This window comes from Dermochelys coriacea, chromosome 6, assembly GCF_009764565.3.
Source record: "Dermochelys coriacea isolate rDerCor1 chromosome 6, rDerCor1.pri.v4, whole genome shotgun sequence".
Lineage (NCBI taxonomy): Eukaryota > Metazoa > Chordata > Testudines > Dermochelyidae > Dermochelys > Dermochelys coriacea.
In genome coordinates this window covers 84,850,227-84,877,732 of record NC_050073.1, presented here as the reverse complement: position 1 = coordinate 84,877,732, position 27,506 = coordinate 84,850,227, and the positions used below count along the sequence as shown (strand labels likewise).

Here is a 27,506-nt window from a genome sequence, read left to right as displayed (position 1 = left end):
TCAGGTTTTAAACACTTTTTTTTTTTTAAAAAAGCAGTTCTGCAATGAAGTGACAGCTTTTTTTCCCCCCACCCTCCCAGGTTACACAGTGTGGGCCCATAACCTCATTGCAATCGCTCGTCTTCGTGGCTCTGATTTGAAAGTGCTTGAAGTCACAGAAGAAAGCATTGATTTCGACCAAGGTGAACTGGCTGATCAAGATGTGGATCCAGTACATAACCTCATTGAGCAGGTATCCCTTGGATTGGGTCGACCTTGGCATGCAGTCATGGACATAGAATTACTCAGTGTCTTCACTGAGCCAACTCGTCATTTTTATCGAGAGATGCAAAGCTTCAGTGAAGGCATTTAGCTCCTTTTTTTTTATTTACAATTCCTGTGGTTACATATGCAAGTAGGATCCTATTATGTTTTTCAGTAGTGTGAATTAACCCCTTTTGTGCTGTGTTTAATCAGTATTAGATATATAGAATTATATATGTGTATTCTACTTCTTGATCAAAGAACGTAGTCGGGTATTGGTTTAGAAGCTGAAAGTGGCAATGTTTAGGGCTTTCACGGTTAATGGACTTGTCTACCAAACCTTATAGAGATACAGCCGAAGGTTGTCTGAGGTTGCCGGCTAACTATATTTTTTTACTGAGTAACTGCATCTTCTATTATTTTACTATTATGTCGGAGTTTAGTGCTCAGGAGCCAAATTTTTTAATATCCATAGCCCAGTGGATTTGTATGCAATCACTGTCATATAATCTGGTAGTACGCTACTTATTAGGCTTTAAAAAAAGGAAGAAAGAGAATACTACCCAATGCCAGTTCACTGTAAACTTCCACTTTAATTTCACATGCAGTTTCTGAAGCATGACTTACTACTACTACTCTAAATTTATTCTCAGTTATTAAGCAGTAGTCTGTAGCACTGTGTAGCTTTTTTTCAGTTACTCACCTGAATTTGCGAGCTCTTAGACTATAAATTGTAGGATTTCTTATCCTTTGTAAATTCATCATAGCTTCTTATTCTCATGATCTGTCAGTTTCTCCATATGAGTTAGCTTTGGGCCCAGATTTAAAAGGAAATACAAGTTTACACATTCCAATGGGGTAAAACCATAACAATGAAGATATAAATTTAAATGTACATGCTTACAAACAAACATTAGTCGTGAAATCCCTAGCAACCAAGTCACTGGACTTTCTCTGTCAGCGCCTGTGTCAGCTGCCAAAGAATAGATTAAAAATGAAGAAGTGCCCACATGCTGGCAGGGGCAGGCCAACTGTTGGTCTGCCAGATACTGCTAGATTGTAATATATAAGGTCGAATTTCGACCTGTGGTACACAGCTGTGCTGTGGCTCAGTCAGCAACCTCAGAACTCTTAAACAAACATGCACCTGTTTCACTGTGAATAGTGAATGTAAAGGAAGGAAAGGAAATAAATACAAAGCTTGTTCTATCACAGGTATGAGCTGCTATGATGCATGAAGAACATTCCATGAAGTATGTTTTAAAATCTTGTTATATCTGAGAGGCTTTAAAAGCCGATTTAACTGTTTCAGGGCAACCGCGGTACAGACGTGGTCTCTGTGAGACTTCCACCTGACCCCAGTTTTAAGTGGTACGAATGTTGTGCATTTAATGTTAAAGGACAGTCTGCAATAATTAAAGTAAGTGGCCAACGTGGGTGCCCAGCAGTGCTGAGACCTGGCTGCTATATTGTAAGCTTTGGAAAACACAATTTATGCAACAGATGTCCAGATATGATTCTATTTATGGAAAAAGTTTATATGTGTTTTACAAATGGTTTTACCATCTTATATTAAAATGACCTTTTGACAGGTGTGCGCTGTTTTGTCTCCAGTGAGCACATACCATGCGGATTTTATATGTACATCAGTAGAGTGAATCCACTGGCACAGTGTGTGTATATGCCAGATGTGGTGAGATTTTATCTTATAAATGTGATCAGATTAAAAAACTCCTGACAGAAAATGTAAGGAAACCAGCTGAATGTTTGAACTGATGACTGATGTTGTATGGTTTATGTTAAATGTATATTCTTTTAATCAATGAATAAAGCATTAAAAACTGATCATTGTAAAATTTTATTGTATCAGCATGAGGATTTTTAGCATTAAGCTGCAGCAATCATTCATAAATTGTGTAATTATTAGTTCACATTGTGTTGAGGTGCAGCAAAGCTTAGTCTAAAGTAAATCATACAGTAAATTCTTATTTGGCTGATATTTTACTAATATGTTGATAAAATAAAGTGCTTAACAAAAATTAGACCAGCTAGCATAGAACGAATATTGCACATTTGATATGGCTTATTAGTCTGATACAGTAAATCGTAGATTGTAGAATATAGACTGACTGAGAAATTCCTGCACCAGTTGCAACTGCTTAACTCAAAATCTAATGTGCTCTAGAAAACTGTAGTATTCATGTCAGTGTCCCACTATTAAATAGATTATGAATACCTACAATGCTTCAGTTTGACATTTTATCTATTTTTATAAATCTAATTGCATATTGTGGATGAAAATTGCACGTTTGGTAGACTGGTATAAAGAACTGCCACACCATAGCAGTTACTGGCTGTGCCATGAGAACTGTCAAGTGGCTGCTTACAGTGTGCTTGTGTGCCAAATATTAATTTAATCCTGATTATTGAAGATGAAAGTTTAGGATAACAAACTACTACTAATCATATAAACCATGCTGCTTACTAAGATGTTAGTGTCTCAATTTCTTTTACGAAGTCTAGAAAACAATCCTTTAACCCATCCTCTTTTGAAAAGGGAAGTAGCTTAGGTATGGGTAGTAGTGGTGAGAGGGGAAATAGAACTGTAGCCTGTTTCTTATTATAGTAACATCAAATGAAAGGCAGAAATGCACAAGTGTCATGACTCTGTCGCCGTTGAGCACTAGGATTGTGGGTTCAGATCCAGGACTCAAATAGGGTGTAAGCCCAGTAGAGCCTGTAAAGCAGCTTGCAGTAGAAGGGGTGCTGCCATTATTCAACTAAAATTTAAGGTTAAAGTCTTCAGCTGTCCAGGAGGAAGCTAAGATCAAGTAGAACTTAATGAAGAGGATAAGTGTTTCTTTGCTTTTAAAAAATATATATATATAAATAAAAAATCCCCAACCATGTTAATATCCAGTGTTTTGTGAAACTAGATTGTAAGCCCTAGAGAGAGGTACTATTCTGCGTCAAATTTGTTCGTTCTTAACGCTAGTGGCAGATATTGTTTCTCTTTCTAAACCGTTCCTTTTGTTTGCTTTTAACTAATTTCCCAGACTTAAGGGTAACCATCTTTCCATTTTTTTTTGTTTCCTTTTTGATTTTCAGGTTATTAAAGAACTCCTGGTGGAGCCATGTTGGCCTCTTACTATTCTTTCTATGTTTCCTTTGCATGAGAATAGTTCGCAGATGTGTCTTTTAATATTGTCTCCTTGAGGAACTGCCAGCTCTCCTGAATTCCCTTTTCCCTTAGATTTTCTTCTCATGGGACCTTACTTACCAGTTCTGTGTTTGTTAAAGGTTTGTACATAAATAGCTAGAATATCGAAACTTAAAATCGTATGTACAGTTGAACTTTTTGATGATGGATATCTACTTACACAATTGTATTTGAATTTTACAAATTTTCCTTTGATCAGTAACCATCTTTATTTAATCTCCTGAACGTGTGTGGAATGTTGCACCATAGGGTTAACATGAATGGTCTGAACTGGTATTGCAAATCTTGGATTCCTCCAAATTGGAAAATTCAATAAGAAATATGGATAAAGTGTGATTTAAAATACCTTGTAGTTTGGACAATGCTAGGGAAATATACATGATCTAGCTCTCCTAGTTTCCATAAGTGTAAATCAGAGTAATAACTTCATAAATATAACCTAATAAACTGAGGGTGGATATCAGAGTGGAAGAACTTAAATTGGGGCAACTTAAATATATTTGAATCATTCTGTTTAATAAAAAAAAAAGTTGAGCTGCTATAAAATTAATCTGAAAATTTGTGCTATTGTAACTTTAGATTACAATTTATAATGAACTAAACTATAAATGCTGGGTGGAGGCTGGGGAGTTTAAAATGCCATTACTGGTAGGGTATCTTACCTGAACCTTACAAAAGTGATAACTTTCCAGAAGTATTTTGCTTATAAGCCCCTGATCCTGCAAACACTGATGCAGAACTTTGCTCTTATTTACTTCAATGGGGCTGTTGTGCATCCTTACATTTAAGCACAAAAAGGGTTTGCAGCATGAGGGGCTAAAATTGTGTATTAAACTTTTTAGTATCATAAAAGCGGTCACTGTAAAATAAATGTTTCATTAACCATGAAAGGTTTAGATATTCAGTACAGTAAATTAGAACTTTTTCTTTTGAAAATTTTGGTAGATGTATACAGGAGCTTAAAGTTAAGTGCTTTTGAAAATCTTACCCTTAGGAAGATTGACTTCAAACCCTGATGGAAGCGCGAAGAGGTTAGTGAAAACATTTAATCTTTCTTGACTCGTGGCAGTTCATTCATATTGAAATATGATGGCGGTTGCAAATGTACCACAGGCTCTTTACTCGCCAGTTTTGTATTCTCATAGTAAGGCTATTAATGGGGCCCTGGACTTGTCTGCTGTGGCATAGGTCAGTGTTTTAAGTGTGAAACTTCTCAGAAAATCTGTGCAGTAGAAACAGATTTTAAATAATGAGGAAACGAAACACAAGTCCAAAGTTACTTTTTATAAAATGGGAGGAAAGTAAAAAATCATGATTCACCCCCATCTCCCCCTTGTAGAAATTATTTCTACAGTTACAGAGGTTGCTAGGAATAGCATTGTAAGGTAATTGTTTCAGACGGAAAGTCCTACTAAGGATTTTGCACATTGACTTAATGCAGCTTTGAAACTTGACTGCAAAGAAAAATGCTTTTTTAACCATCTTAATTTAAACGAAATGAGCACAGAAACAATTTCCTTTTTTTTAGTAGTTTAACACAACACTGTACTGTATTTGCTTTTTTCGTCTCTGCTGCTGCCTGATTGCACTTCTGGCTCCAAATGAGGTGTGTGGTTAACCAGTCAGTTCAGTTCAGTTCATCACTCAGGTGTTCATAATTCTGAGGTTCTACTGTTGCGATAGCCCAGTAACTATAGCTAGAACTCTGAAACTGATCAGGCAATAAAGCATAGACAAAATGGGGACCTGTGAAGTTTTGGAAAATCTGCAATTTACCTACAGGTTCCTGCCTACTTTTAATTAGAAGCAAAGCATCACTAGTCATTTGAAATGGGGTGCACCCCTACGTACACTATCTATGGCCTTACCATCATGTCAGCCTGTGCTTGCTTGTATAGCACCACTGTTTTCAAAAAACCTCTTGATATTTACTATTGTCTAACCCTGCCAATTTTTAAAATTTAGCTCAATCCATGTTCAAGTGGTCCTAGGCCCACTTTGTCCATTCTGATTAGATTTTCACCTAATCCTTGATCACTTTTCCTTACTATTGCTGCTGTCTCCTTTACCCCTGGAGATCCACAGGAGCCAGCATATTTGATACCTTCTTTATTAGGCCGATAGTTGTTGCTCCTTTCAAACTGGAACACTTCCCTAGGATATATACAGCATTGGTGAATCTATTTTTTTGCACAGGGTTGCTTCACAAAGCATCCAGCCAGAGCAATCTGGCTTTCCGGTAAATTAAATGGAGGAAGACTGCTCGGAATTGACCATTTTTTTTTTTACATGTATCCTCTCCCCCTTCCTCCCTCCCCCTCCATATAATCAGTTTTTGTTTGTAACCTAGGCCTTATGTATTAGCAGTTGAATCCACCAGTGGTGCAGAGCTGTCCTAATTTAATTTAAATTCCAGCCTTTGAATATTAAAAAAAAAAAACAGGGGAAACAAACTGATCCTGCAACTCACCTGAAACCATAGGCATGGGAGGGAAGAATTGCCACATTTACTACTGTGGGGGAAATGACCATTTAAAATGCCAGTTAACTAGTTCACTACTGGATGTTTCTGCTAATGCATTTATGCCAACCTCCCCATGAACTTGCCTTCACTACTGATCAGTTCTGTAGTGCACTTAAGCTGTCACTACAAAAGTCTTTGGGTGTGAATCACAAAGTGCTGTTGCAACACTGAATAGCATGGCACCTAGAAAGCCACAGGAACAACAGTGTGATCCACATAACCAGCATGTGAACCAATGGGAGATGCACATGAGAGGGATGTGTGCTAACTTTATCCAGTAAGCTAAAGATAAAGATAGCACAGGAGGTGGTCCTATGCCCCCCCACACATGACTCAGGTGTTTAGCTATCCATCTCTTTCCTTGTTTGTGAATCCCTCTTGGCAGCAGTAGGTAGGACCTAGGCAGGAGATAGACACCCAGGTGCCTAGAGCGAAGCTGCTGTGTGCATGCCCAGAGGGGGGGCAGGGGAGAAGAAACTTATTCACTGAATGAGCATAGGTTCCTACAGTATTAAGCAGCAACTGAGTGGGAGTTTTGTGGATCACAATAGTGCCTAAAAACAAGTTAGGTGCCTCATTAACCTCATGGATTCCACACATACCCCCCACCACCCCAGTTTTAGTTGTCAAAACTGAGTGTATATGGAATTTACCCTGGAGAAACTGTACTAATTTCATAATTAAAACAATTTTTCAAAGCTGCCACAGTAAGTTTAGCTTGCCTCAGTGCACCAGGTCTTGCTTTTAACAGAGGGGTTTGTAACATAGGTCACTGACCTATCATTTGCCTTTTTTCCACTTAGGGTCGAGCATCAAGTGGCACATACATAAATATGGAATACAAGATGGAGTAGTCAAAGGGAATTACTAGCAAATCAATACAAATATCCAATTAAGCAAATCCATTTAGATTTTTTTCTAGATGTTAGATGTCATGGTTAGTGAGATCCACAGAGTGATATGAGGTTTTAGTGTGAACAGATGCCATTTTTAGATTACATCTGTAACAGGACTAAAGAGATGAGATCAATAAATGGAACAAATCTGAAGAAAGGAATGGCTTAAGTCCCTCTTTTCAGTCTATTTATTCTCTCAATGGGTAAGCTAAACACTATAAATGCGTAACTGCATTTAAGAAATATTTGTCTAGTGTAGTAGTAAACTAAAATACAAATATTTGAGCTGAATGGCTTTGGGCAGTTAAACTTTAGAGACTACAAGCATTGCAGTAAGCTCACATGTTAGTTGATAGGAGAAGGGAGAGAGTCAGAAGTAGTTTATACAGAAATTTAACAGTTTGCTTAACATTACCACCACACAAGTTTGTAAAGTGACTGCATTTTATTAATTCAAACATTTGTTGTTTTCACATTTTTCTTCTTACTCCTACAGCAAGCACTGCTCTTTGCATGCAGAGTTTCCCTGTGCAGGGGAGACAACAGCTGGACTGTTTTCAATGTTACTCTAGTTTAGGACACCTTCAGAACAGGTGACTCAAATTAAAAATACTTAATTTAAAATAGGACTACTGTACAATGAAAACCATTTAATTTTATCCTTATTTACAAAACACTATCCTGAGAATTGTTAAGCTTCAATTTGAGCAAAGTATTTATATAGAATCCCTTAAGTAACAGTAGTTACTTAACTGAAGATGATTTTACAGGTATAGAAAGAGCACATCAGGTTAATTCCCAACATGTCAGACAACAGCATCAGGTGTCTTGCTGTGGCTCTGGATGTCCGGTAGCTGGAGTATTTGATGGATGAATTAATGCAGGAGGCTCACTCCTATTTTCAAGTGAAGGTGGAGGAGGCAGAAGAGATCCAGTTCTTTGTGGTGGATATTGAGAAAAAGGCCTCACTGGGAATGGATTTCTCACTGTTTAAAGATATTAAGTATTTAGCTGGTTACACTTTTAAAGCTTCATTATTCAAAAAAATAGACTGTGCTGGATCCCTTTTCTCACTATGCCAATCAATCTTCTAGCAGTTCAATGATTTACAGTGACCTGTGTCTGTAAACAAGAAAAGGGCATGATGCCAGAACACACAAGACTTGTACTAGGTGTTAAATTCCCAGTGCTACAGTCCAGGATGGGAAGAGAGTTGGAAGATGCACCAAACCATGTTGCACCTCTCAATGGTATCCAATTACAGGGTACTGCAATGTAATGAGAGCAAATGTAGGTATGTATATGCCATTGCCATCTCAAACAGTCAATCACTTGAGGAATGGCATTCTGCAAGGTTCTCCTTTTGCTCAATTTGTAAAGGCCTTGTGTTCCTGGAGGAAGAAGAATCAGTGGATACAGTCCAAGTCTATTGATTGGGACATGAACTGTGATGGCTGTTGGCAGGTACTTCTTCATTAGAGTACGTTATTTAAGCATTGTGCTTGAAAAGCCCCACATCAGGCATCTTAAAAGTTTGATGAGCTTTTGTTGGTAGAAAATAATGGAAAAAACCCCTTAATAGTCCCTTAAAGCCTTTTAAAAGTATCCCTAAATGTTTGTCAAAAGTGAAGATCAAACTCATCTCACCCCTCCTACAGAGCTATAATTTATAAAGTGTGCCCAACACAACTGTCCCTCTGTGCAAATTTTTTAAACTGCACCAAAACATTTGATCATGAGGTTTTGTTGCCTTTTGCAGGGCCTGCCTGGGGCATGTGGGCTCATTTGAGTGAGATGGGGCTTGAGCACAGCAGCCTAACACTTACTTGTTTGAGGGGAAACTAATCTTCAGCCTCCTATAAGCAAGTATTAAGTGACCTCAAACATGAAGCCCAATGCTTCCTAATTTGATTTTGCCAGCTCTGAGAGGCATTGGTCAAACTCTGTTCTACTTTCCCACTGCACATCTGTGTACTAAGGGTATGTCTACATTAGAAATGTAAATTGACCTATATTAGGTTGACTTATAGCTACTGCTGTAAGTATGCACGCTACCCTCCTTCGGTTGGTGGTGGGTCTCCTCACCAGGAGCACTTCCACCAACTTAAGAGGGGCAGTGTCGGGAGCTGAGAGGCCAGTCTGCCAGGAGCCCAGCTACCTCATAGGCTTGTGAGGGGCTGTTTGTTTCCCCCTGCACGGGAAAGTGGGAAGCTTCCCCGGGCGTGAGAAGCCTCAAGCACAGGGTCCAGCTGCCCAAGCTTTTCAGCTGCTTCCTTCTCTTCCCTTCGGGGGTTGGACTAGATGACCTTCTGGGGTCCCTTCCAACCCTGATATTCTATGATTCTATGATTCTCCCTGGAAGGAGGCAGGCTGGCTTGTCAATTTCATGGCTTGGAGGGAGGGAAGCCACTAGAGCAGGGGACAGCTGGGCTCTAGCTTCCCAGCTTTCTTCTGTGCGATTGACAAGACAGCCAACAGGCAATATACACAGACTCTCACCCTAACTACTTTAACATAAGCTCTGTGCCTTCTGTAGAGGTGAAGTTATGTTAGGGTGACTAGATGTCCCAATTTTAGGGTCTTTCTTATATAGGCTTCTATTATCCCCCACCCCATCCTGATTTTTCACAATTGCTTTCTAGTCACCTTAAGTTATGTCAGTGAAGTAGGGCACTTGCATCAGCTGGAGGAAGGCTGTAGTATAGACACTGACCCAATTAAGTTATCAGGTGATATGTCAACCTTACTGTGTAGTGTAGACAGACTTTCAGATTCTAGAAAATATCAAAATTCCACTCTCCTGCCACCTCAGAACAATCTTGTGTGTGAAGTGGAATAAATATCTTACAGCTAGCAGTATGCAAGTCTACTTCATAGGTAGGGCAATGAAATAGATGAGTCTTAATAAAGGCAAGATTTCAATCTGGGGGCAGTTAATGGTTTGCCCATGACACAATCTTCTGCGCAGTGAAAATAGAGGAACAGCACCAGTAGCATTATGCCAGCACTCAGCCTTCTTATCGGGAGAGCGAGGCATTTTCCTTTATCAAGTGACCACATCCCTGCAGCATCTTCTCTACTATTCTTGCTCTGTGCTCACTTTGGAAGATTCTAAGCACCTGTGTCAGATGTGTATTGTAGAAGGCTAGAACTTGGCAGGATCTCAGTTTTCCTTTAACCAAAATAAAAGCTATCCAGTTGTGGAAGATTTAACTTTCATTTACATAGTTTTGAACTGAATCCTAAAGCTGGCTGTGATTTAGTTCATGTTACTGTCTAATGGCTTGTTGTTGAAGGGAGGAAGATATATTTTTAAAAGGTGAAAAGTGAGTAAGTATATAAAGAAACTATAGAGACTAACACTGTTTAGAGTGCATGTAGGAGGGAGCCTCCCAGCCTGGATCTGCACAGCAGAGCTCTGGCTAGTGCACTAAAAATAGCTGTGTAGACCATGCCTGGACATTGTTGCTTGAGTCAGAATAGCTATTTTTAGTATGCTATGTCAGTGGACCTGGGCTGGAGGACTTGTTTCTAGATACATTGTACACATCCCCTGACAACACCAATTAAGTGTCAAAGTGCACACTTACAGTACAGTAATATTTATAGGTCTAAAGAAATTGTTGGCCAAGCTTCTCTGTCCCTAGCGTAAACTAGAGCGCCTGGGGACTGCTCTAGCTTACCTCAGCAGGCTATGAGCCTCAGAGTGCAGTGTACTCTGCCATTGCCCCCTGTCTGTGCTGATGGGGTGTTGGCATAGGACCTGGTTATACCAGTTCTACATCTGCTGGGAAATAGGGATGGGCTAGAGAATCTGGCCTAGTTTCCTTGACAGACAGTGATTTTACAGTTATGTAGTGCATTATACAAGAACAGGATAGATAGATTTGGGATGAAACTTAAAATCTTAACTTTATGAAAAAGTAGCTACTTTGTCATGCCCTTCACATTAGCTTGATTTGAAGGAGAGGAAAAAGGGTGTGCAGAATAAGATTGTACCAACACCAAAAGAGGTCTTAAAGAAACACAGTAAGATCAGGAATATAATTTACACATACACCCTGAGGATGGTAGTTTTAGGGAATTTAAACTAAAGAAAATTACATACTTGCCAATGAAGGATGTGGTAGACTTGCAAAATCCCTTGAAAAATATTCACGAGGTCCATACATGCCAATAGGAGGAGGAGGTGGGAAAGGAGGTCCTCTTCTTATAAAAGCTCCTCTAGGATCCACAGAGAGCAGTGGAGCTCTCACTGGAGGGAGAGGTAGGGGAGCAAACCCTGATCCAATTGCTTCACTTTCAGAGGTGAGTGACTGATCAGACACATTTAGGAAATTCTATAGCAAAAATCAGAAACTGGTCAATTAGCTTTCTGAAAGAGATGAGGCCTGTATTTTCAAGACAGGAGGTGGAGGACTGAGCTAGGAAACCTGGGTTCTATTCCTGGCTCTGCCAGATCTTGGGCCAGTTAATCTTAAAGAATGCAGCTGGGAACAGTCAGGGGAAACAAGTGCACACAAGCCATCATCCTGATCACTATACATTGTATCCCCTTCCCCACATCCTTTTGTCTTTTTAGTTTTTCAGGTGGTCAATTAATTTGGGATAGGGACGATGTTGTCTTGTATACATGCTTGGATATGTGCCTAGTACATTGTGGGTGCCATCACAAATCTATACACAAGTTTGTGTGTCTTTAAAAAGTGATAGAGGAACAAACTGGAACATAACTGATCTAGTACACACAAAAAACCTTGCCTTAATGTTAGAACAAATAGATTAAAAATATATCCTTGCACAAAAAGTTTGGTAGAAAATAAAATTACTTACACTAAAACTGGGATGGTCTTTAGTTCCATTTCCACGGGGCTCTGTCCTTGAACTATTTTCTGGAGATGCTTGCCCATCTGTGTTGAAAAGTAACAAAATAAATTAGCATGGATAGGTTTTCCCACCACTTTTTCTTAAACCACTAACAATAAAGTTTGCCCCAAAAAAGAAGGGGAATGGGGTGTTGGATATGTGCTAAGGGGCAATTAAGGATTATGTTTCTGGGCCTGATCATCATTATAACCATTTAGGAAGGGGATAAACATCTGATAGCACTACAACCCAGCTGCAATTTTCCAAGTTGCTGTTGGCCAAATAAATTCTCTCTCTCCTGGATATTATATTTCTCAGTTATAACATGATCTTCCTTGCTTGGGAACATACATCTTAGCATATACACCACACCACTAAGGCTTGCTATTTTTAGTCTAAATTTCTGTAGGTTTCAGAGTAGTAGCCGTGTTAGTCTGTATTCGCAAAAAGAAAAGGAGTACTTGTGGCACCTTAGAGACTAACACATTTATTAGAGCATAAGCTTTCGTGAGCTGTAGCTCACGAAAGCTTATGCTCTAATAAATGTGTTAGTCTCTAAGGTGCCACAAGTACTAAATTTCTGTAGTCTCTCTTTCAGTCTGAAGGCCTAAAAATATGGCCGCAATCTTAGCAAAATCTCCAAAGAGACTGCAATATTCTCTCACCCACTATATCAGGGCTGAGAAAGAATAGTGCAAGTTTCCCCACAATGCTTTGTTGCTACTTGTGTTAGATCTGTTTTGTAAACAAGGTGATATTTTAATTCTTATGAAAGGTGCCAGATTAAATGTGTTTTCTAAAACAAAATGAAAAAAAAGAGTTGGAGAGGAGTGGATGCCAGAAGGGAATCTGACATTGTATTGTCACTGACTGTGGCCTGTCCTAAAATAAAAAAACAACAAAAAACAATCATACATACTTGGGGAATTGACTTTTGAACAATCCTGCTTTAGCTTCTCTTTTTATATGAGCAAAAAGCATTGAAATGTAAAGAAATAGCTGAGGCCAGACAGCTACTTATGCCACCAGGCAAGTAATGCTGGACCTCTATTTGCACTTTATATCTGGTTTGCTTCTTCCATAGCACAGAGGAGACATTTTTCTCAAATCAAATAGATCATCAAGATCCCTTCTCAAAATCTCAAATATAGGTCTACTTTAAAAGTCTTGTGGATTGTCTGTTTGGTGGGGTACACTCTACTGAGGTGTGATTTCTAAAGTGCACTAATTTTATGCATTAAACTGCTCCATATAGACACAGTGTACTTCAACACAGCACCATTTGAAACAGTACTACATTAAAGCACCCTAGGAATCTTTACTGAGGACCAGCAGGGTGGCGCTTAAGCTGTCAAACCTAGGAGCTAGGGCGGAGCTGACAGCTCCGGCTCAAGTCACAACCCCAAAGCAAGGTCTATTACAATTATTTTTAGCATGCTAGTGCAAACCCCATTACCATAAGTCTGGACCTGGGCGGATATGCTCACCCCCAGATGCAGTGTAAGCATACCTTGTGGTTTGCCTCATTTTCTGGATGTTCAACTTGAAACATCCAAGACCTGATTTGCAGGAGTGCAGAGCCCTCTCAGCTGTAACTGAGTCAGTGGGTCCTGTGCTTTGAACATATAAGGGGTGTGGCAAGATGGCAGATTTTAGTCTGGTGGGTCCTGCGTTTTTCTTGGCAGGGAGCTAAGATACCATCCTTTGGTCCTGCTCTTGGGTGCCAAAGGCCCCACTACTAGCCCAGGAAGGTAATAGAGGAGGGGAGGGGGTCTGGGTTTGCTCCTTGCTCTGAGTCCCAGCCCCTCTCAACCTTGTGGGTTTCTTACCCTCATCCCCCTTAGGTGGGGTTACCCTCAGTCCTTAGATGCTGGGGGGAAGGGAGTCTCCCTGTCCTGCTGGGCAGGGTCTCCCTTACTCCAGTTCTCCAGTCTTCCAAATCTCTCAACACACCTTCAAGCTCCAGTCCTTTCTTCTCCTCCTCCGTCTGCCCAACACGGAGTTTTATTAGGTTCCTAACAGGGCCTTAATTGACTGCAGGTGCTCCAATTAACCTGCAGCCATCTTCCCTAGTCTACAGGGAACCATGCCTTAATAAGCCTTGAGTTTATATATTTCCCCTCTAGCACTCTCCCACTGCTCCCTGGCCCTTCTGTATTACAGGGGCTATAAAAATAGTAAGTACTCTGAAAAAATCAGGCCCTAAAGGTCTCCATTTGGGCACCCAAAGTTAGTGGATACATGATAGTTTTAGCCTTAATCTCTGTGCCTCAGTTCCCCATTTTCCAGAGGGGATACCACCATTTTAGCTCCCATGGGTGTTGTGGTAACATTTGTGAAGCTCTTTGATGCCACAGTGATGAGTCCCATAGGAAAGCCCATGAGGAAATGATTAATGTTGCATTCAGTGCAGAGTCTGAATGCTGTAAACAGGCATAGGCCCTCACACTGAATGAGGAGGATACAAAGAAAATATTGAATAGCTACCATTCAGTGAGCACAATCCATCCTGTGAAATAGATTGCTATCCTGATAATAGGGAAAGTAGTATCTGGGCTAGCAAATGGTGAAAAACGTTTCTGAACAGAACAATCTCATGTTATAGGTTTGAGCCATGGTAACTAACAGGTAATCCACTACCATACCTTATTACATAATTATATAATTGTAATATCTTTCATTCAGTCACATAATGGCCGCAGATTAAAGCAATTCCTACCTGCTTTATCAAAAGACTGCATGTTATGACTTCGTAGTTCTGCTGGTCCAGAAAGCCTTCCTGAGTTTGGAGGATTAGAATAAAATCTTTCTTGTCTTCGAGGGGGGAGAGTTGGATCATATGGCTGACCTACCATTCAATTAATCACAAGAGGCAGTCTATTTAGCAGAGAGTCTCAGATTTTTTGTTAATTAAGTTATATGTCTACCTGTTTCCTCTTTGGATTTCTTAAAATCTCACAAAATATCCAAAATTAGATAGTGTATAATATAGGAAAACTGTCTTAAAATAAAATAAGAAATGAAGATAAGTCTCCAGCAGGGCATCCTTACTACTTGCACTTCTGGTAAATAAAATCATCATCAAGTTCTACACAGATTTAAAATAAGATCAACGGTTGCTTAAGAATACAATACCAGAAAAATCCTACTATGCAAATTGAACCCAACATGACTGATGCAGCAGCTGACCCACATGCCGGATCAGCGCTTTAGTCAGGAATAATTACCATATGTTTTAAAATATGCAGTATGTTCAATATAGATGAAGTTTGATTTTTTTAAGACTACATTAACATGTACTGTAGCAGGCCATGCTATAGAGACTACCCTACTTCATTAAATCTGGAATACTTACATTTAAGGCATATTCATCTCATGTACTAAAAGGTGACCTGAAACTGGATTTCTTTTTGAATTGAGCTTGCGCCCTTTACTGTTTTATTATGTATTTAGATGGCCTGACAGGTTGTGTCCCCCTCACTTCTCCCATGCTTACGTTGTAACTTAGACATATCAGGAACGTCAAGGTTGGTTGTCCCTGGTTTTGCTGAAGAACACATGGGAGATCAAGAACATTTACTGTAAGCTTTAGCAATTTAATTAAAAAGGCCAGGGTGAAATCAACCTCTAAGAGAGCTTTCCTTTAATCAAAAAGTAAAACCTGTTTAAACTTCAATGACTTTAGCACACTTCCCCAACCATGTGTTTTAAGCAGTCTGTATATCTACACTAGGAAAAAAGCTTGTTTTTAACAAAGATACAGGATTTTACAATGTGTTAAACTCTCTCTTTGTAACAAAAACAACCCACCATTTCCTAGTGCAGACATACCCTCTATGGGTCAGCTTCTGCTCTCTCTTAGCTCTTGAGATCTCACCATTTCTCTAGTGATCATAGAATCTTCCAGACTAGACACAGCTTGAATTTCTAATGCCTAGAACAAGCCTCTAATAAAATACTTGCAATTAATTTAACCCCCAAATGCTCAGTTATACATTATATACACAATCCTATGCTTGGTGCAGCACAGAGCCATGCACCTCCGGAGAGGAGCTCCAGGAGAAATCTAAGCTCCTCCTGGGACTCACCAATGCACAAGGGGAATGAACCTACTATTATAACCTTGACGTGTTGCAGCATACTCTCCCTTGTGCACAGAAAGCAGGGTTACATGTCAAAGTTAGGTAGAAAGCAGTGACTGTAAATGTCTTTTTAAAATGTAGCTAGTATCTGAACACACATCAGGTTTCCAATATTCTTACAATTACATTTTTACAAATATCTGATGGCCAGGATATTTATTTACCTGATGATGGCAGCATTATCCTACGATCTCTATCCCATGGAGGTGATAGGGACCCAGTGTCTGAAGGTGCTCTGTGGGAATCAGATAACCTATCAGAGCTCAATTCTCCTCTTTCATTAGCAGCTTCATACATGGCAGGGTTCCCTGCTCCTCTTGATCCTTATTAAAGAAATAAGATACCAGTTTATTCAAACATTTTAATAATGTGTTGCAGCAAACTTCACTGTCTGTCAATAGTAAGAAAAAAAGTGCCAGTGCTTTAAATATGTGGTAGAAGCATAGCTAAAGCAGGACAATTTACCAGGTGAATTGTCATGATTCACCATAATTGCTGCATCAGCTTAGTTGTCATGTTTACTGAAAGTGTTTAAAAGGTTTGCTTAAAGAAGCAATAAAAGCTTAATTCCTTAAAAGATGAATCTACAATATATTCAGATTCCTTTTTTTAAAAAAAAAAGGAAATAAATCCTCCTATCATTCCAATCAGTGAAGCTGGTACCTTCTTGTTAAAAGTTCTTCTCACTGTAGTCCTCTGCAGCTTGAAGGGACATGGTAGATTAAAAAAATTCAGATTTTTTTTTTCTTTTAATTTGACCATTCTAGTGAGCAACGCTTTCAAAAGTTGGAAGAGAAGAGAATCAAAGGAGATTAGAGCATGTAAAGTTGGTTTCACAGATCAGAAGAAATAGGGAAAGAGCATTTTATTGTAAATGTGGTAAGACCACAAAAAATGGGAAGGAAAACTCAGGAGCTGTGTAGTAGGTGAAACTACTTTATTAATTCTTTTATAAAATACTCCTGTAAGTTATTTTCTCTTTAAAAAAAAAATAAAACATGATTTGCGCTGAAAAAAATGACACAAATATGAAACTCCATGATGTCATTTTGAGTTTCAATTACTTTTCCTCACTGTCAGCACCTCAAACAGCCTGGAATCTGAAAGTCAAGCTATTTTCTGTCTTTCACAAAATTACAAAAAGATTATACAATCAGAACTTCGTTACCAATTTCTTTTAAAATATCTTGCTCACTCAGCTTCACTGGCTCTGCAGCATGAAATGAATGGTAGATACTTATTTCTGTCACTAAAATAAATAGGCAGGACTATGCATACATAGTCCCTTTTCACAGTAGAATTGCATTTTAAAGTGAACAAGTTGAAACTTTCATTCCTTCCTACTGTCCCCCAGAGAGGACCAAATCATCCTGGAGACCATTCAACTGTTAATAACTACTGTACTGTTTCTCTTCAAATTTGAAGGTATTTGTAATGTAAAGAGGTGTATACAAAATTCCAGTTTCTCCTATTTATATAATAAATTATTAATTAAGAGACCAGGTTTTAAATGTGATATAGCTAAGGCCGAACTTTCCATCTTCAGTTTGCATTTTCAAAGTTCTAAGAACTTAAATCGTTAACCTTGAAGTGGCCTCAATTTTTCATTTTAAAATGCTATTTTTAATTGAATTTTGATTATTTAGCATCCTAAGCTGATCTGCTGCTCCTCCTCTTCACAAATAGAAGGATCTCATCTCCAATCAAGTTGGGTCTGAATATGTCATTAGGGGCAGACACAATAGTAGTAACTGGAGAAGCAGCTTCTGCAAAGAGTAATGAGCCAGAGACTTCCACTCCCACTGCATTGTAACAAACTGCTGAGCTCCCTTGCAATACTTCACCTTATCCCCATTCCTCCAGTTCTCTTATGTTTGCAAAGACTACCACAGAATCCGTGAGAGACAGAGGTGAAGGGAGTCACAGATTCTCTCCCTCTCTTATATCTGTGGGATAGTGGTGTTCTCCTGAACAAAGGCTGCCACAGATTTTTGGGGAAGGGGGGGCGGGAGAAGAGGAAGCTACTCCTTCCTTCAAGCCCTACCTCACTTCCCAGAGAAACATATTTCTTGCCAGCCCCATTAGGATTGTCCCACACTGTTTGAGTGCATAGGTGCACTCCCCTCCCTTTGTCATTTTCAGACCAGTATTCTTTGAGCTGGGAGCAGCAGCACTCTCTTCAGGAAACTAATGATGTCAGTGACCAACTCTTGTTGCTGATCGTGGAACGAGACTGAGCAGGAATTCTACCTCTGTAAAGGAGGAAAGGCTTAGGCAGCATCCCTGTCTGTCCAAAAGAGACCAAGTTTGCCTGTTTCCCTACACTTCTGTACGAAGTGATGCCACAAGGAGTAAAACCATAGTTTAGTGATCCACTATTGCTACCGATATTACATAATGGACTGCTTTAAAAATGAGCGAGAAAATTATTTTCATGTTTATCTGGGGATTTCATTTTATACTGAGTTGGCTGTTTTTAAATACTTTTGCAGGTCACCATCAGGAGAAAAAGATGAGATAGATTAATAGAGGAGAATGAAATTCAGAATAGAGATGCTTTGAAATTTAAGAATTGTACCTCTTCCTCCACCACCTGGAAGCATAGGAGAAAGTCTTAAAGGGCCCTCCAATAAGGTTGGCGGGGAAAGAAAAGCTCTTGTTTCAGATGAAGGCCGGCCCATGGGTGAGGGTCCATATGGGGAATGCTCTGGAACAGTTAAAACGAAATATTCAAATTCAGTGTTAAAAACTGCATAAGTAGTTTACTTTTCACAATTTAAATTCAAAATTGGGTCAGAAGTGAAATGAATCGGGTGGTTTTGTTATGTGTTCTAGAATGAAACCACAATGTGGTCTAATTTCAAAGGCATTTCAAAATTCTTATTTTAGACTAAATACCCAGTAGAAAAATGTTTAAGTGATCTAGAATAATGTATTCACTCAGGGTCAGCTTTAAAAAAAAGTGATATTTGCATGCACAAATGCTTGCTGTGCTTACAACAGTTATGAATATGCTGGTGGGGGGGGGGGGAAGAAGAGAGAGAGAGAGAGAGCGAGCGTGCCAAAATATCACCACCACACCATACCTGTAGTATTTTACAATTCAAAAAAAAAAGGAGGAGTTTTAAAAACTCCACTGTACCTCTGCCAAATGGTCTAACTGGGACATCAAGAGCGTGAGGATCTTTTTCTAAAAGGTCAAATCTAAATTCCATTTCAGTTAATCTGTAAATATGGGAACAAAAAAAAATTACTAACTTTATTAAAAAAAATCATTCCAGTTTCCTGGAAATCCATAATTCTCCACCAACATTTCTATTGAAATATAAAATTAATCTAGAATTCCATTTCCTAGGTGGTATCAAAGATATTACATTAGCTAGTGAAATAAATTACGAAAAATAAATAGTCAAACGTAGAACAAGTTATCAATTTAAGTATTCCTCAAAATACTCATCTCCCTTTATACTGAAAGGTAAAAATTGTAATTCACATATTAAAAAATGGAACAAATGTTACAAGCCCAACATCACATTATACTCAGTTATTGTAAACCTCATAAGGATTTTTAAATGGTCTATTAAGTAAATAGCACTCAATTTTAAGAGTACAAACTTTCAGTAATCAATGTTCCTGGTTAATATAGGAGATCATTTAACAAATTCCTGGTGTTATCTTTCTCAAAACAGATATTTAATTTCAGTATTTTTAACCAGATCCTACATTCACACACTATAACCCTGGTTACATTTCATTTGTCCCCTTCTTTCATTACCGAAACAGAACAACATTCTCTCCAGCAGTTTCTATGCCAAGATGGACTAATGTTCCTTCTACCATTTTAACTACGGAGAGGAGACTGAAGGTGTACCATGCTACGAACACTGTGCAATCTGATTGTTGCTGGCGCAATTTGTACTGTTGTGTAGCTAAGAAATCACTCCTGCTCAGTCTAGACTCTCAATAATTCTCCATTTCTACAAGTATCAGTCACTCAGAAATGTTTCCACTACCCATCCAAGGTTTTCCATTATCACTGAACATTACTAATACACAGAAGAAAAACAGGACAGGGCAAATAACTGCATTCCTACAAACCTGTGGACTCATTAGTTAAGGGTATTCTACTGAAAATACATGAATGACCATGGCACGTTAAGTCATGCACAATCTGAAAAATAATTTACCCACACCCATTTGTAGCTGTGTCAGTTCTGGTTTTACGCTTTTCCACTCGCTCTTTCAGAAAGATCAAAATTGCAGCTAAATTATACTGTTCAGAATCTATCCAGTACAGTACTTACTTTTGTCTGTTGTGTGCATTTTCTTTTCTCAGATCATTAAGATGTCTTTCCGCTGCCCGGGCTGTCAGCTTTAGGAAAAAAAACCTACTCAATTAAATATTTCGTAACTAGTACACCTCCTGGATTTCCAGTAAGTATTTCTAACTGATAATTTGTAGGCCTGTTGCTCGTAACATGAAACAGGTCTATAAAGTGTAGGGGAAATTATCACATGAACTTTTTAGGAAAGTGCAAAAGGTACATATATTGGATTTCACCAGCAAAAACCAGCGTAATATTTTTAATAACCATCCACATAGAAAACACATACTAGGAAACTCTGACTTAGAAGAGGTTGAAACTCCTAGGTATTTTTCACAATCAGTGTAAGTTATTAGCAGTTCCACTGAAGTCAGTTGTTAAAAGATCACATGATTAGAATCAGTTTTATTGGGAATCTTAAGAGGCTACACTCCACATCAGATTTTTGCCATATTTAAAAATAGTGCAAATCGAAGCCAAGAAGTTAAGTTACTAATACTATTGACCTTACAGAATCCAAAACAAGCGTTATAAACTTATTGTAATCTTGACAGCAAAATGTGTAAACTTAAGACCTCAAGTTAAAACAAGATCAAATAATGTTAATTATTCTTTTTAATGTATTCATAAGAACTGTGCAACAACAATGAAAAAATCCTAAAAAGATTATTTGAAATTCATCCACTAATCACTTACTTCTGAAACAAAGAAAAAGCAAGCAAATGAAAAAAAAAATCAAAGTTTGTATCTAATAGTGAAGGGAAGAGGGGATGAAATGCCATCTTTTGTTCTTTTCTTGAATAAAAGATGCTTATTTTATCTTACAAAGGGCCAAACTATTCCCACGGTTACATACACACAACTCTGACTTCAATGGAAGCTGCATGTGAATATCTGAGGGCAGAATCTAACCTTACCCATCCTGACTTACAGATTCTTTGAGGCACACATTAAAGTTGGCCATGGGGAAACAAACAAAAAAAATCCACACCATTCAAGTATTATGGCTATACTGCGTCTCCAAAATTATAATCAGGCAAGTTTTAAGACTTAAATAAGGTCTATTTGAAAACCTGCAAAAAGAGCTAGGGCAGTATGGGGAGTACCCTAGCATGGAGTCCAATTAACATCAATAGGATTCTCTCCTATGTAGACCCCTTTGCAAGATTGAAATATTTATTAGTAGTGAGATATTTTCATTTTCTAGTTTAAAGAGAAGAGAAATGGATTTTGCAATAATATTCTTGCAAAAAAAACCAAAAAAAACAAAAAAAGGCAACTGAGCAGAATGTTATCACAGAACAAAATGTCTTTTACTATTAGATAAAGGCAGAACAGTACAGCCAGGGAATTTATTAAAATAGCATTGAAACAAGGCCAAAAAGTTTATTTGCAAAACATCAAACAATTGTTAAACAACATCTTGTTCCACTGGATTTATTTATATAACAAGTGATTTTGTAACATTCTGGCAGAATTAAAGAGACTTGGTTTAATTACTACAGCTATTTTATCTGATAAAAAGAAAACCCAAGAGATTTGTCATTCAGAAACCTACTAACAAAAATATTTAATCAATAGTTTTGTCTGCAAACACCCCAATAAAGTCAAGGAATAAGGCAGTCTGTTCAGCAGTTTGAAGAGCACTGTAATTTTTCCATAACAGAGCTGAGAAATTTTAATATTTGGAACTTACCCAGTTATCGTGAGCTTTTTTCTCATGTGAAGTAATCTATTAGAGAGAGATATGCATTAGAATACCTTTAAAATAAGTTATTCATCTGACACAAAAAAAAATAAATTAAGACTTCAAGGCTATTTTCTGATACAAAATGAACAGGCCCCCAAAGTTGAAATTGAGAAGTTATACTCTTACTCAAAAATACCACTCACTTGGTAGTCTTTGCTAATTGTAATTTATATCAAGGTATGTCTGATGACATTAACCAAACAAAGCCAAACGCAGTATGGCAAGCAGCTTTAAAGTGGTAGTTTCAAGTTGAAAATCAACTGTATCATTCCTGAATATGGCAAAATGCCAGTTAAGTCAACATAAAATATATACCTGACTCTGATAAGAATGAATGGTTCTGTCTAGCTCTTCTTCTAGATCTTTTGCTCGTTGTCTGTAATAAAAATGTTAGAGAATACAATTTTAAATACGAATACCACCACAGATAGTGACACTGCAAATGAATAACTGAATTTATACACAAACAACAACTATTCTTACCTATGACCAAGGCCAACTTAAAAAAGGATGAATAAAAAGAGTGGAGTGGGGTGGAGAGATAGATCCTAGGCCCTGTTGAAGTGGTGCAAAGAAGACTGGAAAAAGGTGGTCTAAGTGGCAAGCTGAAGATTTCTCTGGCATAGGGGAATTCCTCCAGTGATGTAGAGCCAGCCAAGTCAGTCCTACTCTTTGCAGCACCTAGTATAGGCAGTGCATTTTTGCATACCTGCAGTTACCAGCTGCCAGAGTTGCCCCTTGAGGGTCATTAGAGACTTAAGGATTGCTGCAAGTTGCACTAGGGACCAAAATGACCCAGGAAAAGGGGACATAAAAAGGTGATATAAGGCCTTTTTTCTTCAACCCTCCCACCCACGCCTACATCCTCTTTCAGGCCCTGTGTTAAACACAGCTCAGCCACACCCAAAAGATTAGACCCAAGGTAAACACAGAATTTAATTATGTTCCACTCTTTGCAATATCCTCTTAGAAACTTAAAAATAAAATTTCCCTTCTACTTCACATTTTGCCTAAATATGAAAAGGACAGATTGTGTTTTTACCTGAGCATTTTTGTTTACTCTTTAGGGTACCATCATCAAGAATGTCAACATAATTCTAGGAACTGCATTAATCAATTAACTGATCAACAGAACCTTCTAAAGCAGTGGTTCTCAACCAGGGGTCCAGGGCCCGCTGGGGTGGCCATGAGCAGGTTTCAGGGGGTCCATCAAGCAGGACCAGTGTTAGATTTACTGGCAGAAATCCAGAGTCCCACTGCATGGGGCTGAAACAGAAGCCTAAGCAACCTAGCGCACAGTGCCCCCCACGGCATGGGGCCCCAGGCAATTTCCCAGCTTCCTACCCCTTAAAGCCAGCCCTGGCTTTTATATGCAGTTATTGTGGCACAGGTGGGCCATGGAGTTTTTATAGCATGTTGTGGGGGGCCTCAGAAAGAAAAAGGTTGAGAACCCCCGTTCTAAAGAATCAGTCATCAAATTGTGCTCAAAAAGTCACCAACTTTCAAGGGGAGTAAAGGCTGAAGAATCATGCCATACTTTGGGATTCTCAAAGACAAACTATCCTACCTACCCTGCTTTGCAAACAAAATGAAGCGACCCATATAAGAATACAAAATTTTAGATTCTATACACTGATGGAAGACGAGAACCTGCCATTAGGCACTTGAGTGTCATGTGTATTTATCATCTCTCTCTCTCAAACACACACATACCATTTATATAAAGCTAGGATAACTATAAAAAGCATGGAAATTTTTTTGTGGGGGGGAACACTATGACAGAATATATTCTGTAACAATGCATTATAATAAGTAAATTTACTAAGTCTCTTGTGGATTTTGTAAACTTTAGAGAAAGCACCAACAGTAAATAAAAATTTGTAAAGTACCTGTAACTGTTTAGTTCTTCAGCAGCATGATTAATTTTCTCATCTACTTTAGAGAGTTTTTCTTCTTTCTGTAACCGTTCTCTCTCTTCTACTGTTAGTTTCCTTTAACACACGGACAGTATGGTTAGCTGTACCTCAAAAAATAATTTTGCAGTTATTCTCTCAAAGAGATTATTTAGTGTGATATTCACCCACAGAAGCAGAAAAAGGTTGTGGGGTGTAAGCATAGTGTTTTTAAATTTGTTTACATAGCTCATTAGCCATTAATTATTAAAATCTGGAACAGTAAGGTAATACCAGGACTATCACTGCACTCAAATTAACTCTGATGCACATAAGGCAGCTCTGCAGAACATGCAGCCCACAGGCTAGAATAGGAACCATTAACCATTCTCCCCTATACATGGGTTCTTGGCCACTAGGCTGCATAAATGTGGAACTACTAGTCATGCCCTAGCCTCTCCCCAAATTCACGTATATAGTGTGCTATGCAAACCAATTACTGATGCATATTTAATCATTTTTTCTGAGAAATGTCAGTATAGTTTGCAACTGTCACCATGCTATTTCACTACTGAATGACTGTCCTAGCCAACTGATAGGGTTAAACACATAATAGGTCTGTTGAAGTTTCAAAAGTGACTTTATTCCCTCTTCTCTAAACAAAAGCCCAGTTTATCCATAATTACAACATTTTTAAAATGTATTGTACTTCTCAGGATGCTAGTTTTTGCCTGCCCAAAGTTGTGTCAGCCCTTGTAAGTAAACACAGGAACCTCAGGAATGGAGGTTATTCGTAACTCTGAAATGTTCATAAAACTGAACAAAACATATTGTTGTTCTTTCAAAAGTTTACAATTGAACACTGATTTTAATACAGCTTTGAAACTTTATTATGCAGAAGAAAAATGCTGCTTTTCCTTTATTTTTTAGTAGTTTATGTTTAACAGTACTATACTAAATTTGGTGGGGATTTGTTTGGTTTTTTTTGTCTCTGCTGCTGCCTGATTGTATATTTCCAGTTCCAAATGTGGCATGCGGTTGACTGGTCAGTTCGTAACTCTGAGATTCTATTGTAAAGTTCAGCTCTTAACCAGCTGAAATAGGCTATAATTGTCTAATTGGTACAACACACTTTTGCATACAAACACATTTAAAAATAATACCCCTCACCTGTTCCCATAAACAGTTACAGTGATAAATACACAAGAGGTATACAGTCCCTTCCTATACAAGCATTTCAAGATTAGTATCATGGACTTTCCCAATATTTCATCCATCACTTCAAAAAATTAATAAATAATAATAATCACATCCGAATCTAAAAACAAAGATGTAAAAATCTATTTGTTTATTCAGCTACATATCAGTTTACCACAAATGCTCAGATTTTCATATGTATACTGTATTTTCAGCCAAATTATAAGGAATCTGGTTGATATAAAACTACAGTTGTTATGAGAATTATCTTTCAAGAAACTGTCAAATTTGTTGATACATTTAACTGAAAAGTCAAATGACTTCCCAATCTTCCCTTAATCAATCATTAAATGCTTAATGTAAAAACACAGCGGTATCAGTACCTGTGTAATTTCATTTCATTTTCTTGATATAGCTCTGTCATTACTTTAAGCTTTTGCTGAAGCTTTTGAAGTTCACTTTCAAAATGTGCATTTTCAGACTGCAAGGAGACTTGCTCATGTTGGAGATTTTCAATGCGTTCTGTCAAAGTTAGAGACAGCTGAATAATGTGCACAGTTTATGAAGTTAAAACAAAATCAAAACATTTTAGAAAGTAAAAAACATTGCAAGTCGAGGACTTTAAAGTTTTATTAATGAAGGCCTGTTTGACATTTGGGAAGTAACGTAGGGAGACATCTCCCTACAGTCCATAGGATACGGTTTAGTTTTTTGCATTGTGATATATTTCCACAGATTGCACAATTGAGAAACAGTATTCTGACTGGTCTTAGTACAGGACAGGGAGTCAGGAGTTCTGAATACTTCTTCCAGATTTAACACATACTTGATATGACTTTGGCTTAGTTAGTTAAGCTCTGTTTCCCCATCTGTGGCTGGAATGGCTCAGAAAGTCAGTACTTTTCCTCTGGAGGATGCCATTTTGAGATCCATAGTCTAAATTTTCAGGTTGTTTTCTATTATTATTATTTGTTTAAGTGTGCTGAAGACAACAAGCAGCATGAACAATAGTTCACAGAAGTGTAGAAATGCCCCATTCATCCCAATTGGGGTTAACCCTGAAACATCATGATAGTTAACAACATGGAGCAAGGAGATAGACATTTAAATTATCTCCTTATTTATTCAGTTGCAAACCGTGCTTCCTTTCAATATATTTAAGCCTCTGAAGTTCAAAGGCCCGAATGGGGAAAAAGGCTACAGTCAGTCTAGAAAGACATCTATTTGATGAGTCAGCATAGGAGACCCTTAAAAGTTATCGGGGAAAAAATTGCTGCATTAGAGGACAGAATAATCCAAAAGGCCACCAGGCATATGGCATTTTAAATTGAGTCCAATTTTCTGCTGATAGTGTTGTTATTTAGGTTGAAGGCATTGGCTAATTAGATGCAAGATGTATAAAGTTGCACTAATTTTATTTTAAAAATATATTTCCTTAGAATGAAGCCTTTGTAGATTTTGTCCAAAGGAAAAGAGGCGACTATGTACTTTCCAGGCAAGAGTATTTTTAGAAGAAAGTAATGCTGTATTCCAACTAAATATAATGAACTAATCACTTATAATATATAATGAACTTTATTAGAAATGAGTTTCACAATTAAACATCCTAATGAAAGCCAATAGACATATTTTCAATAGCAATATTGAAAAAAGATTTTCAGTATATTTATTTTTAGTGGCAACTGTTGCATTTCCAACAGTGAACTGGGGTAACAAATTAAAAATGGCATCTCAGCAGTCTATATTATTGCTGTGGTTTTAGCCACTTACTCTTTTAAGATCAAATTTTTGGAACTGGTTAAGTCACTTCAATTCAAATTTAATGGATTTTTAGCTATTACTGTAAACTTAATATTTTTTCCACAAAAACTGAATGAATAAGCCAGAGTTATTTAAAGACATGAATAGCTTCTCTTATTTAAAAATATCAGTTATTTCAAAAACAAAATAATCTAATTACCTGTAAGTTCTTCTTTAGCTTTATCTTCATCTGCCAGTTTTAAATATACTTGATTTCTTTCTATTTCCAGGGTTTTTAAACAAGCATTTAACTACATTAAATTAAAAAAGGAATTAAGTGTGAGTACATTACTGCAGGAAAAAGACTCAATTCTACTTGACTGCATTTCTCAGATAATACAATACTAAAGTCAGAATGTTATGTTATGGCTGTAACATTAATTGATTACTGCTTGGAAATGCAATCAGCTAATACCCTATTTGAGGAGGACAGGGCAGGTTGCATTCATTCTAGACCCTGGCAAAGAAAAAAAAAGTGTCAATTAAGATTGTTTAAGTATGGTAAAAAATATTTAGAAAAAACGGACACCCTGAACTTTGTTTACATTGATACAATTATATATCTCCATTAAAGTACATGCCATCATGTTGTTACATCTAGTAAATAGCAGTTTTCTTTATTCCTCATTTTTTCTCTCTGACCTCTTCCTT

General features: G+C 37.9%; 2 protein-coding genes across 15 annotated transcripts in view; one reads left to right on the top strand and one right to left on the bottom strand.

The window, feature by feature from the left end:
* FBXO33 (F-box protein 33) overlaps positions 1-27,506 on the top strand; it is a 55,025-nt gene that overhangs the window by 23,240 nt on the left and 4,279 nt on the right. For 2 of the 9 annotated variants that reach the window (XM_038404389.2, XM_043516140.1), the window contains one exon: positions 81-2,088. In XM_038404389.2, the coding sequence (XP_038260317.1) occupies positions 81-352 (272 nt within the window). In that variant the 3' untranslated portion in view covers positions 353-2,088. Of the gene's footprint in view, positions 1-80; positions 2,089-3,351; positions 3,544-4,408; positions 4,495-7,379; positions 7,477-20,227; positions 20,326-23,033; positions 27,456-27,506 lie in introns of those variants that run through there. The other 7 variants (XR_006281926.1, XR_005293385.2, XR_005293387.2 and 4 more) reach the window with 7 other exon arrangements.
* Positions 7,314-27,506, bottom strand: part of MIA2 (MIA SH3 domain ER export factor 2) — a 70,479-nt gene continuing 50,286 nt past the window's right edge. For all 6 annotated transcript variants that reach the window (XM_043516136.1, XM_043516137.1, XM_038404385.2 and 3 more), the window contains 13 exons: positions 27,016-27,106; positions 25,439-25,577; positions 23,856-23,957; positions 22,282-22,342; positions 21,913-21,948; positions 20,196-20,263; positions 19,034-19,116; positions 18,470-18,598; positions 16,056-16,214; positions 14,469-14,597; positions 11,717-11,793; positions 10,992-11,223; positions 7,314-7,869 (listed from right to left, as the gene is read on the bottom strand). In XM_043516136.1, coding sequence (XP_043372071.1) covers positions 7,703-7,869; positions 10,992-11,223; positions 11,717-11,793; positions 14,469-14,597; positions 16,056-16,214; positions 18,470-18,598; positions 19,034-19,116; positions 20,196-20,263; positions 21,913-21,948; positions 22,282-22,342; positions 23,856-23,957; positions 25,439-25,577; positions 27,016-27,106 — 1,473 coding nt within the window. In that variant the 3' untranslated portion in view covers positions 7,314-7,702. The remainder of the gene's footprint in view (positions 7,870-10,991; positions 11,224-11,716; positions 11,794-14,468; positions 14,598-16,055; positions 16,215-18,469; positions 18,599-19,033; positions 19,117-20,195; positions 20,264-21,912; positions 21,949-22,281; positions 22,343-23,855; positions 23,958-25,438; positions 25,578-27,015; positions 27,107-27,506) is intronic.